General features: G+C 42.1%; 1 protein-coding gene across 17 annotated transcripts in view; it reads left to right on the top strand.

Moving 5' to 3' along the window:
• Window positions 1-13,333, top strand: part of TMEM94 (transmembrane protein 94) — a 48,284-nt gene that overhangs the window by 12,917 nt on the left and 22,034 nt on the right. For 4 of the 17 annotated variants that reach the window (XM_007482661.2, XM_007482660.3, XM_056817154.1 and 1 more), the window contains exon 2: window positions 3,150-3,276. In XM_007482661.2, the coding sequence (XP_007482723.1) occupies window positions 3,256-3,276 (21 nt within the window). In that variant the 5' untranslated portion in view covers window positions 3,150-3,255. Of the gene's footprint in view, window positions 1-3,149; window positions 3,277-7,656; window positions 8,370-13,333 lie in introns of those variants that run through there. The other 13 variants (XM_056817149.1, XM_056817143.1, XM_056817153.1 and 10 more) reach the window with 10 other exon arrangements.

The following is a 13,333-nucleotide window of genomic DNA, read 5'->3' as shown; positions in this document are numbered from 1 at the left end:
AGATTAGTTTCCCTAAATTCAGATCATGGCATACATTAAAAACCCTGCTCAAAATACTTCTTAATTCCTCTCTGCCTACAGAATAAAGTTCATATCTCTTAGCTTTCAAAGCCTTTCATAATTTGGGTTCCTCAACCTTACTTTCTACTTCTTAAGGAAACTCTCTAAATAGTCTTACATATTGTGCATTCATGGGTCTCTACCTCTTTGCGTGCCTTTCCTTTTTCTTGAATTTTCCTCTCTTCTGATCTAAATCCTATATATGCTCCAAAGCGACAAGTCCCATCTCCTTCATGAAGCCTTCCCAGAGCCCCTTAGCCTAGAACTGTCTCTCCTTCAATAGTGGCACTAGCCTTTAAAGCCACACTCCCTGGTTGCTGATTAGACCTAAGAAAAAAGCCCTGAGTTCCAGTAGCCTAAGGTATGAAATGATAAGAACTTCAACCTTAAGAAATATCCCCTGTTCTTAGCAATCTTTATTGTATTACTACTATTGCCCTAGTTATTTGGTAGTATAACTGCTTTATAACCATTAGGGTTCCTCATTGGATGATAATGGAAGGAATTTATAGGAATGATTTCTATCTTCCTAATGCTACCTTTTTACTACACAAATAAAATATACTCAAGGCCAGCCAGATATGGAAAACAGCTATGTAGAGGAAAGGAATAGATCTGCCCTTTCAGGAGCCCATTTCATTGGCTGGATGAAACAAAATGCCACTGCACCCCAGAGCCATTTCATTCCCTCTCTTCTCTCCTCAGTGACCCTCTTGGGTTAGCTCTGGTTTCAGAGCTTTGTTTGGAAAGGAGAAGGGAGTGGGGGTGGGGTTGGAAGAAAGCTGGCAAGTCCTTGGATCTGGACTGTTCCTTCAACAGCACTAATGCTGGCCTACCGGGAATCTGAATGAGATTTTCCAAGGAGCTGGCTGCTTCAGAGCCTTAGGCCTCCCTGCTAGGGTCCTTGGGACAGGGCTTTTGTGTTTCTTGACAGCTCCTTTGTGAGCCAGTTCCTCTGAGCTTTTTTGACTATCCCCTCTTTAAAGAGGCCCTGATGCTACTAACCTCAGATGTGGCTGTTCCAATTGGCAGCTTCCCCCCCCCCCCCCCCCCCCCCCAGTCCAGGATCTGAATTCCTGGGTCCCCTTCTGAATTTGCCATTGACATCCAGTGTATCCTCAGGGCATATTCATCTGGGTCTCCCTTTGTAAATGCCAAATATTCCTTTCTGTGCCTTTCTGTGTGTCTGCATCTAGTTCTGAGCAGGTTAATTGGGGATTAGTGGGGGAAGGAATATCTTGTATCTTTCTTCATCCAACTCTCTTCTGTCTCTTGAAATTAACCTCCCCTTTGTGCCAAAGAAAATTCTGCTTTACCAGGGACTTCTCTGGCATATTAGTGTCTTTGTAAACTATGGCATCTCAGTCAAACCCTAGGAACAATAGAAATACGGACTTTCTGCTTCCCTTCAATCCCAATTCACGATGATCCCTGAAGACAATAAAAAATCATCCTCTCCTCCAGCTCTCTCTCTCATCAGTGGCTTCAAGCTGGTGACAGACTCTGAGGAGTCCATTGTTCTGCTTCTGCCTAATCTCCTTAGTAGCAAGTAAATGCAGAGGTTGGGCCAGGTGGGAGAAACTGTATCATCCAGGGGGCACTTCACAAGGAAAGCCAGACTAAAATTCTTGGATGCAATTGCATCAGTATACAGGCTGAAAAAATAGTTTGTATTTTAGTGGTTTGTAGAAAGGAGTCAATGCTTTCTAAATTTTTGCAGCTGATGGATCTCCTCAGTGTATGTGCTTCTGGGGAATCATGTAGGTAGGATATCTTGTTAATTCCTCAGAAGTCTGCCATAGAATAGCTAAGGCAGTCAAGGGGCTTAAATGGATAGAATGCAGGACCTGGAGACAGAAAGATTCTTCTTCCTAAGTTCAAATATGGCCTCAGACACTTTCTAGCCATAGGACCCTGGGCAAGTCTTGTTTGCCTCAGCTTCCTTATTTATAAAATGGAGAAGGAAATGGCAAATCACTCCAGGATCTTTGCCAGGAAAACCTCAAATGAGGTCACAAAAAATTGGACACGACTGAAAAATGACTTAACAACCACCATAAGAGCTATGCATTCTGGACATTTTAGGCCCCAGAGAGCACTTAAATGGGAGTAGCAAAGTCTTCAAGTAGTCCAAAGCATATGAATCTATTCTGAGTCCTTTAGGAGGACCCCCTGGGACTCTTCTGGAGCAGAGATGAACTCCTAAGATGTGCCCAGGCCTCTCTCAGAAGTCCTTCAGACTAAGGATTATATGATATCAGACCAGATTTGCCCTCACCACACTATATCAGGCCAAGCATACTCTGGGGTATCTTCCTGCTGTTAAAGTGCAATTAAGTGGAGGAAGATGGCTAGAGAGATCCAGGTTTGGGGATGAGAGGAACTCTCCATTTCAAGCAGATCAGTCTGTTTTGCCAGGCACTTGTATTGTCAGATCAGATCTGCCAGCAAAAGTTTTCAAGCTTTTGGCCATCCCATAGCACCCTAACCTGTTTCTGGTAAGTCCTCATTGAGTGCTTTTCTGTAGATTAACTACACCAAACTGGGGGAAGAGGTTGCTTTGATAGTATGTGTTTGCCAGCAAAATAGGAGGCATTATTATTGCGGCTTCAGGGGAGATGAGTTGGCCAGACCCTAAGCATATAAAACTACCTGATGACAGCAGTGGAATAAACCCTTTGCAACCCCTGAACACTTAGGCCTCTACTATACCCTCACCTCTTCCCTGATCTTTTGTATCTCATCCAGAGAGAAGCCTTTATGCCTCAACATATCAATCCTATTGTTTGCCTTAAGGAAATACTAGTATAGGGCTGACCATTTGTAGACAGGTTGCTAGGAAGAAGCCTGGAATATGGGCTCTGTGTTAAGCAGGAACAATCATTCTAATTGTCCTTTCTGTTTTTAATCCTGGTCTGTGGGAACATATACAAGTTAACCTTGTGTTGGCTACCTAACCCAGCCAGCGAGATGTACCATAGAAGCAGGCTGGGATAGTACAATGTAAGGGTTTGTGCTCAAAAACCTCAAAGTTCATTTCTGGCTCTAAATATGTGATTCCCTATCTATCTGCCTTTGTTTTCTCCTAGATGATGTGGCTGTGACCTAGTCACTAGTACTTGTACATGTGAAAGAGGACCCTCCTGCTGGGTCCTTACCACATTCTTCTGGGCATGCCTGCTGCACTTTGGAGCCATGGACCTGAAGAAACACCAGGTGGGCCTTCATTGCCATGAGGTTCTTTCTTGATTTCTTTTGGATTTCCTTGCTCTTCTCCCTCACCCTTTCCCTTGACTTTTTAAGTCAACTTCAAATGTATCAAGAGAATTTTCACATTTGGGGGGGCTTGAATTCTAATTTAGTCTGTTGACTATATTATGGAGTGGTGGGTTCCTGTAATATTACTTGAATGGAAAGCAGAGAAATGGAGATTCTTTTATACAGGATATATAAAGAGGTGGAACTAATGGACAAAATGCACAAAGCTGTTCTGGGGTTTCTGATTCGATTGGATCCCAGAATAGTTTTTCATAGCTCTTGCCTAGGAGGTGGTAATTTGAGCCATTTTCATTTTTGCTAGGGACTTGTCAGTTGATTCATATGAGTTTAATTGATTACCATACACTTTATATCATAAAGACTGGAAGAATCCAGGACACCAGTTAAAGTTGGAGAATGGTTTTGTTAGCTGGCACCAGTCAGCCTGAGGGTGGCATGGATTTTCAAGTTAGTATTTCACCTTATTCTCACTTTAGAATAATCTTATTTATGCCATTGTAGCTAATGGTGGATTGAGAGTTGGGTGGTCTTTTGGTGCACCTACCAAAGTGTATTTTTCTCTCATTATACCCTTCCCATAGTTCTCTTTGTCTGGAAAGTTTGGTTGTAAACAGAACCAGGAATTTCCTCCCTAAGGGTGCTGCTCTGAACTTATCACTTGATAAATATTACTGGCTAATTTCCCTTAAAGAGAGTCAAACAGAGCGATTCCTTAGCATATGTTCCTGTTAATGGCTTTGTTGTTGTTTTTAGTCTGGTGCATGCTCAAGCTACAGAAAGACAGGTGGAAACTAGGACATCATGAGTTATAAAAGGACCTAGTTTTATCTGAGTTCTAGGGCTATGCTTTTGGACATGTGAAATGTGGTTGAAAGGGAAGGAAATATGTCTGCCTGTTTGCTGTGTAGTTATTATCCCAAATAACTGTTAGGTCACCTCATCTATATAAGTCTTAGAAAAGAGCTCCTCAAATATGTAGATCTGCCGATTCCTGGCTCTACTGTGATGTGCCTTCTGACTCGACCCAGATGGTGAAACACTATTTCCTGTTGTCATGTGGATCAAAGTTCTGAGATCCCTGGTCAAGCTGAAGAAGAGTTTGAAGGCTCATCTCTGGGAAGTTATTTGTTCATGTTTCTTCTACATTCTCCTCCTTCCCTTCCTGAGCTGATGTAGCCTGGGTGGGTGTCATCATGGTATAGCACTGTATCCTCCCTTTTATTGAATGTTTGCTAAATGTTAGGTACCTTGCTGGGGGGTGGACCAGCTAGGTGGCTCAGTGGATAGAACTCCAGGTCTGTAAAGGAGAGGGCTCAAATCTGTCCTCAGACACATCCTAGCTCTGTGACCCTCAACAAGTCACTTTGCTCCCAAATCACTTAGCTATTCTTGCTTGGGAACTGATACTAGTATCAATTCTAAGACAGAAGGTAAGCGTTAAAAAAATCTAGTTGGGGAGCTGGGGCAAATACAAAAACATACAAATAATAATGCTCATTCAAGGTAACGTGCTAAATGAGTGAAAAAAATCAGAGAAGACTCAGAAAAGGGATCTTCATGGGAGAGGTGGACCTTGAAGAAAAGGCCAGATTTATAAAGGGAATGGGCAAGGGTATGGGGAGGGGGAGGGAAGAGAGGAAGACATTTCAAACAGGGGAAACATTATAAGCAAAATATAGAGATGGGATTGTTTGTTCTGTGTTTTTTGAGAAAAATCAGTAGATTGGTTTGATTTAGAGAGCTGAGTAATAGATTGTGGAGAATCATACGAAGGAGTTTGGACTTTAAATGGCCGATGATGGAATTTTTCTGCTCCCTTCCTATTCTGGCTAGAAAATTATAATGTATATTTGCTGGGGCCAGATCAGGACTTCTTGAGTAGAGTGGGAAATCAATCTTATTCAGCCTCTGTGGTGTTGGAAATTCATGAGGCTGGCCTGATTGTGATTAGTAGTTGGGTAGCTTTTCTGCTGGCTACAGAACTAAAGATCAGCTTGGCTGATGCTGGCTGATTTCCTGACCCCTGACTTCCTCCTCACTTCTCCAGTGTATACCCAGTCTCTTGCTGTGTTGGATTCCCCTTTTTTGTAGATCATAGTATATATTCTGTAATAGTGTTAGTCCAAACTCCTGCCTCTTAGAATTAGTGCCTGTATTTTCTCCTGCTGAAGAAATGAGTGCTGTGACTTGCTATACATGACACTGCATTGTCCTAGGTCAAGTATAGGACCAGTGAGCTTTTTTTCTGTCATATCACACAGCACCAAGGGTTTAGCTAGTCATCTCCACAGTTGTCTCTTTAAATGAGTAATGTCACTATGTGGTCAGCCTCAGCGGCAGACAGAGCTGGGCTGTGTGGTCGGGGAGTATCAGACAGGCCTCTTGTGGGCTGACTTCTGAAACTGCTGCCAGATTATATAAACAGTTATCTGAATAGGGAGCTGGTCCTGCCCGTCCCTCTGTTCTCTATGTGGTGGCCCAGTGCTGGAACCTCAACTACCTTAACCTTCAGATTGAATAGGCCTCCTTTCTGTCTCATTAAGTCAATGGGGATTGCCTGGGGCCCTACATGGAGCAGCACTTGGAAGGGGGAGGGGAGAGGCCAGCCAGCTTGGGTTGTATTGAGGTTCTTTCTTCCCTCCTGTGGTATGAGTGTGTCGCCTAGGAGACAGAGTACCCTGGAGAAAGATGCTTGGGCTCATTCTCTCTGGCTCCTCTGCTTCTCTCCCCTTTGCAGTCATGAGGCTCTAGGTTCCCTTTCCTATCAGATCTCTCTGATCTGCGAGGTACTACCTAAAAGGGCTATTGGGACCGTCTATCCTTAGGGCACTCCCCTTTCATCTCTTCTTTTTCTCCCCACCCCCAAAATTAAGCCTTTTGTTCTTATATCACATTTATTTCTGAATATAGCCACTTCTCCTACCCAGCAAGTAATCTTGTAACGAAGATTTTAAAAAGAGGAGAAAAAGCAAGTTGGTTTTATAAACCAAGACACATGAAGTGTGCCATATCCTATACCCGTAGTCCACCACCTTTACAATGGAGGTGTGGAAATGCATTTTCTTTTCTTTTCTAAACCCTTACCTTCTTTTCTCAGAATTGATACTAAGTGTCGGTTCCAAGGAGAAGAGTATTAAGGGCTAGGCAATAGGGGTTAAGTGAGAGCTAGGACAGGTCTGAGGTCTAATTTGAACCCAAGACCTCCTTTCTCCAGGCCTGGCATTCTATCTCTTGAACCACCCAGCTGCCTTTGGAAATTCATTTTCTTAATTCTTCTAGGGCCACCATCTTACTTCTTTTATCTATCTATTGCTATGTGTTTTGTGTGCTTTTTGGGAATGCTCATTCCCATAAGACTGAATCTCTGAAAGCTTCTAGACCTTGTGAAATGGCTTGCTGACTTGTTCATCTGCTCAGTAAGAGTCCTATGTTGCATCCCTTCTCTCTGTCCTGGAGGTAGTAGACTGATTATCCTTCACGACAGACCTAGTAGTAGCCTTCCAGGTCTGCCTCACTCTGGGTTTTGGATTTATCTTCAGTTGCTTTTACAGCTCTTCCCTTGGCACAGCATAATGACAGCCTCTGTTTCTTACATAGCTGTATGTCCCTAGGCAAGTCACTCAAAGCTTCAGTTTCTTCATCTATAAACTGAGAATAATAATACCCATCTCACAGGTTGTTGGGGAACAGTCCTTTGTACATTCAAAACTCTATAAATGTGAATTGTGATGATTGCCCCCTGGAAGGAAGGGAAGCGAAGCATCCAAGTGTGGCATGCTTTCATCTAAGGTAGACTTTGGACTTGCTCCTCTTTGTAGCCAGCTTACTTCAGTTGGTTTCTTAACTTGTCTAGGCCTAAAGTTCTGTCTTCCACTGCCCAAGTCCATCCTAGTTGAGGGTGTCCACTGCCTGAAGCTCTCCCCTCTCCCCCACCCCAATTCACTTTTTCTCTATACAGGATGTGTTGCTATTAAAATTCCTCATTGCCTTTCTCTCTTCCTTCCTCCTCAGTCCCAGGACTAGGAACAACTGCTACTTGGCAATAAGGAAGTTACTCTCTGCTGTGGGGAGTGCTCCCTGGGAGATGGCTACCTTGCCCCCCCACCTTTTTTCTTACCTTTCCAAATGTCTTAGAGATTAATGGGTCCAGAAAGCTCTCCTTGGCAAGCTGGAGACAGTCTCTTTGTGGCTCCTGTAGCAACCATCTGGGATCCTTTTCTTCACCCAGTTTTTGTGAATTCCCTTCTCTACATCATCTTTGACCACACACCTTCCCCTCTGCTCACATGGATAGCTTGATTCCAGTGGTTTCATATGACAGATGGACCAAGCTCCTGAATATCTGGCAGAACACTGTACAAACTTTGTGTTCACTGTTCTCAGTCTCCTCCCTCCTTTCTCTCTATGCTGCCTCCCACCCTCCCTCTGACTGCTGCTGCCGCTGCCGCTGCCACTGCCATTGCTGCTGCTGCCTCCTCCCTCTCTGAATCTTCAGCGTGACTGGAAATAGGCTGAATTAATCAGCAGATTTGGAGCAGCTCCTGATTCTCTGCAGCACTGGGATTCTTGTTCACATTCTCTCTAGCTTTCTGTGGTCAGTAAGTCTGTCCATCTGTCTCCTCTCCTTTTTTCCTCCCCTCCTCCCTTCTCTTCCTTCTTCTCTACCTACTCCCTTCCTCATCTCTCTCCCTCTCTTTCCCTCTTCTTCTCTTTCTCTCCCTTTTCTTCTCTCTCCCCCTCTCCTTTCTCCATCCCATTTCTCTCTTTCTCTCCTTCTCTCTCTTGTCTGTCTCTCTTTCCTCTCTCTGTCTCTCTCCCTTCTTCATCCCCTCATCCTTCTCCCCCTTTTGTCTCTTTTCCCTTCCTCTTCTGCCTCCTCACCTTTTCTCTTTGTCCTCTAACTCTTTTTCTGTCTCTTTAAGGACAGTATTGGAAATTGTTTTATTTAACTCTTGGTTACTCAGGCCTTATCCTCGATGCTCTTTAAGCAGGCAGAACTGTGGATGCCCCATCAGGGCAAGTGCAGCAAAGTGAGTATGCCAGATTGGTTTTTAAATTTCTATTGAAAATTGGCTTGTCCCTGCTTTGTTCTAGTCTTGAGATCTGGGTCAAGGTAATAGCTAGAATAACTTCAGGTGGGCCAGAGGCAGTGAAGGCCTAGGAATGGGCCTAGGGTTCCCAGACAGAAAGCTAATGTACCCATTGGGCTGCCAAATGGGCTCATGAGTTGGCTGGAGAAGATGGAGGAAAGTCTCAGTGGACCCAACTCCAAGCAAGGTGAGAACACAGATAATATCCACTCTAGCCTACTTGAAGGACATTCTGTTAAGAAGTATCAGCATTCTCTAGCTCTCCTTGAAGGAAGACAGCACTGGGAAAATGCAAGAGGCATTGAAGTCCAGGCCTCCTCATGGTCAGGGAGTAGAGAGATGGGAAGGCTCCTTTGGCAGTGTAGGGATATCTTAATATCTTCCCGTTCTTTGGTGGTTCTGGAAGATGGAAAGAAAGAGATGGGAAAAATGCTAGAATTAGGATAAAGAAGGATTAGGGGTGGTGTGAGACTCGTAGGATCAATGTTGTTTCCTGGTATCTTTAAGCTTCAGACAGATTTGTGACTTGCTAAAAAAAAAAAAAAACCAATAGATTTTTGTTTGTCATTACTCTTTTTAAAAATATATATTATGGGGGTGGGGCTAGGGCAGCTAGGTGACTCAGTGGATTAAGAGACAAGCCTAAAGGCAGGAGGTTCTAGGTTCAAATGTGGCGTTAGATACTTCCTAGCTGTATGACTCTGGGCAAGTCACTTGAACCCCGTTGCCTAGCCCTTGATACTCTTCTGCCTAGGAACCAATATACAGTATTGATTCTGAGTCTAAAAAAAGTATTATGAACTAGGAAATAATGCAAAGAATGCCAGAAAAAGATCACCATTAATTTTTTATATGCAGCTTTAAAATATACACATATGTAAATTTGATGTGCAAATATCAGTATTGTCTTCCTTGTCTATGTCTCTTATGAACTCTTTCCTTTTTTCTTCTGTATTTTAAAAATGCTTTATTGATGACTTTTGCCTTTCATTTTGCTTTTCCATTTCTTCCCCTAGAAAAGTCTTTTTTATTAAATAAGCATAGGCAAGCAAAACAAATTTGTGTTGAGTTGGTCATGTCTGAAAAATGTAGGTCACATTCTATGTCTACAGTCCCTCACTTCTCCAAGCAATAGAAGGCATGTGTCATCTTAAGTCTTCTGGAATCACAGTTGGTCATTTCATGACCAATATGGAAGTATGTTTTGCAAATTATTTGCCATCATCTAGTTGGGGAGGGAAGAAAGGGAAGGAGACAGTTTGGATTTCATAATTTTGGAAAACATATGTTGAGAATGTGTTGGGAAAATAAAATATCTTTGAATTTTAAAAAATCCCAATTGTTCATTTCACAGGGTTCTTGACTTTATAAAGTTTTGATCATTGCATAAATGGTTTTCCTGGTTCATTTCACTCTGTATCAGTTCACACAATTCTTCCTAGGCTTTTCAGAATCCATCCCTTGTTGTCACTTCTTATTGCATAATAATATATTTGTATGCCATAATTTAGTTAGTTATTCCCCAATTAATGGATACCCCCTTTTTCAACGTCTTTACTACAACAAAAATAGTGCAATGATAATTTTGGTACTTATAGGTCCTTTCCTGATATCTTTGATATGTATTTGGGGGTATAACCCTAAAAGTGGTATTACCGGGTCAAAGAACATGCACAATTTAGTTACATTAGGGTACAGTTCCAAGTTGTTTTTTAGAATTTTTCTGAATCATTAGACCAATTCATAACTTCCCCAAGAGTTCATTATTGTGCTCATTTTCCTACAGCCCCTCCAATAATTAATTTTTACTTTTTGTTTAATCATTTTTGCCAAATAGTTTTAATTTACACCTTAAGTCCATTACCCTTCTGTAAGAAGAATAGAAGAATTCTTCAGTCTTCTAGAGCAAGGCTCAGAAGGCAAACTGTAGCTTTGCCATATTTTACAGCTTGGTGTTGAGAATGGATTTTTATATTTTAAAATCAAGTTTCATTGTTGTGGCCTTTTAGTTTTCCTACCTGTGTTTGAGTCTCTGTTTGGTCATTACATTAATCAGAATTCTTAAGTCTTTCAGAATTGTTTTTCTTTACAATGTTGTTTTTGACTAAATTTTTTTCTTGGTTCTTCTCACTTCAGTTTAAATCAGTTCATAGAAGTTATCTCAGGTTTTTCCCAAACTGGCTCATCATTTCTTTCACACAATAACATTCCTTTACATTCATATGGCATATTTTATTTATTTATTTATTTATACATCTCCCTAATTGATTATCTTCCTTGTTTCCATTTCTCTTCACAAAAAGAACTGCTATAAATATTTTTGTATTCAAGTACAATATTTTTGTACAAAATTTTTGTACTTTCTTCCCTTTTTTTAATACTTTGGGTCATAGGCCTTGTAGTGAAATTGTTGGGCCAAAGGGTATATGCACAGTTTATTGACTTATGGAGTTTTTTTCCAGCAGATAGATTCTTCCTATTTTCACTTTGCCTTCTAGTGCTAATAAATTTAGGCTATTTTATTTTTTACGATTTCCTGAAATATCTTCAGATTTTTTATTCTATTGTAGTTTTCAGGGAGCTGATACTTCTTAAATTATATTTTATTGACCTGTTTTCTAGGTCAGTTTTTTATAGGAGATGTCTTATATTTTCTTCTGTTTTTTCCCAGTCTTTCATCTCCAACTGTGTACTAGACATTTTGAACTAGATTTCTCCAAGATGGAAACCTCTTAAGCTCAACATGTCCCAAACATATTATCTTTCCAAAATGAACTTATTATCTTTCCCCTAAGTTCTCCCTCTTTTTTTTTTAAAATATATTTTATTTGATCATTTCCAAGCATTATTCATTAAAGATCATTTTCTTTTCCTCCCCCCCACCCCCCATAGCCGACGCGTAAGTCCACTGGGCATTAGATGTTTTCTTGATTTGAACCCATTGCTTTGTTGATAGTATTTGCACTAGAGTGTTCATTTAGAGTCTGTCCTCTGTCATGTCCCCTCAACCTCTGTATTCAGGCAGTTGCTTTTCCTCGGTGTTTCCACTCCCATAGTTTATCCTTTGCTTATGAATGGTGTTTTTTTCTCCTGGATCCCTGCAAGTTGTTCAGGGACATTACACCGCCACTAATGGAGAAGTCCATTACGTTCGATTATACCACAGTGTATTAGTCTCTGTGTACAATGTTCTCCTGGTTCTGCTCCTCTCGCTCTGCATCACTTCCTGGAGGTTGTTCCAGTCTCCATGGAACTTCTCCACTTTATTATTCCTTTTAGCACAATAGTACTCCATCACCAACATATACCACAGTTTGTTCAGCCATTCCCCAATTGATGGGCAGTCCCTCGTTTTCCAGTTTTGGGCCACCACAAAGAGCGCAGCTATGAATATTTTTGTACAAGTCTTTTTGTCCATTATCTCTTTGGGGTACAGACCCAGCAGTGCTATGGCTGGGTCAAAGAGTTCTCCCTCTTCTTTCCAAACTTCCCATTTACTTTAGAGGATATCACTATCCTTACATTCACCTGGGCTCACAACTTAGGTGTCTTCAAACAACTCTTATAATCCTTGTGGCCTGGCCATTTTCCCCCTCTGCAGTTCTGTTATTGTTTTGGGGTTACTCTCCTCTTCTAAGTTTATTCTTGAGCTTCTCTAACTCTCTTTTATTTTCTCTTTCTTCATCATGTTTGGTTTCTTCTTTTTGCTTGTATTTTCAGTCTTACAAGCAACCTTGAATGGGTTGTGTAGCACTTATGTTATCCTGTCCCCTTTCTAATTTGGATGCTTCTGCTGCAGCTCTGAATGGGGTGGCTTATATTAAGCCTCCACCCTTCACCTTAATCTCTGGCTTCTGGCTTAGTCTCCCAGTGGTCCACTTTGGCTTTAGGCTTTAGCTGTTCCCTTATTTTTTTTCCCCCATAACTCTCAGCTAGGAATGGGTTTCATCCTATGGGGGTAGCCTTGACTGGCCCCAATAAGTTATTGGAGGGATCTTCTGTTTAGCACTCCTCCTCTTCCTCCACACCTTACTATGTGCTAGTTCCTAAAAACTGAACTGGGCCTGACCCCTTCCTGGACTCCTAGTACGGAGAGGAGTATTTGACTGGCTTGCCTGCATGTTCAGTGATCTGAACTTTTGGACTCCTTCCTTGGTCCTCCACTGGAGCCAGCCTCTCTAATGGGAAACAGGACTGAAGTGGAGATGATTCTGAAACTGTGAATATCTTGATAGCATCTTTCATATCTGTATCTCTCTGTAATGCCAGCTGGATTCCCTGAGGCAGAGCCTCATATAAATCTCTCCATTTTTTCCTGTTTGAGTACAAATGATACAACATAAGAGGGAGGGGGAAGGGGAATTGATTTAAACTGAAAAGTCTCAATGTGACTAGAGGAACTGAGTTCTGCTTAGTTCATAGATCCTCCTTATCAGTCATCCATTTTCTCCACTAACTTCTCTGAGGGGCCAAGCTAGGGGATTTGAGGTTTCTTTGGATCTGGTAGCTGGAGGGGGCTGGAGGCGGGGCTAAGCATGGAGAAGATCTTGCCCAAATGGAGCTCCTAAAGCTAGGGCAGATTCTTGTCTTCCAGATCACTTGGCCATTGGCCTCTCTAAATAAGAATGGTAACTGGGAATATGTTGAGCCTTAGACTGAGATTGCAGACTCAGATTCTTTTTTCCAAAACAAACCATACCCTCTCCCTTGCCATGGCCTCTCCAGAGGCAACTTGGAACTCTCAGGAGTCCAGACTCACACTCTGCTCTTAGAAATACCAGTAGAACTTGCCTGCCTGCCAGCAGATTGGCATCCTCTGCTGTCCCAGGGCCAGCTCTGCCCCAGACTTGGCCATTTGGCCACAAGTGACAAGATTAGCCCTTCGAGAATATAAAAATGCTCAC

The sequence above is a fragment of the Monodelphis domestica genome, chromosome 2, assembly GCF_027887165.1.
Source record: "Monodelphis domestica isolate mMonDom1 chromosome 2, mMonDom1.pri, whole genome shotgun sequence".
In the NCBI taxonomy this organism is placed as follows: Eukaryota; Metazoa; Chordata; class Mammalia; order Didelphimorphia; family Didelphidae; genus Monodelphis; species Monodelphis domestica.
The sequence above is the reverse complement of the archived record's forward strand: the minus strand, read 5'-3'. Positions and strand labels throughout refer to the sequence as shown.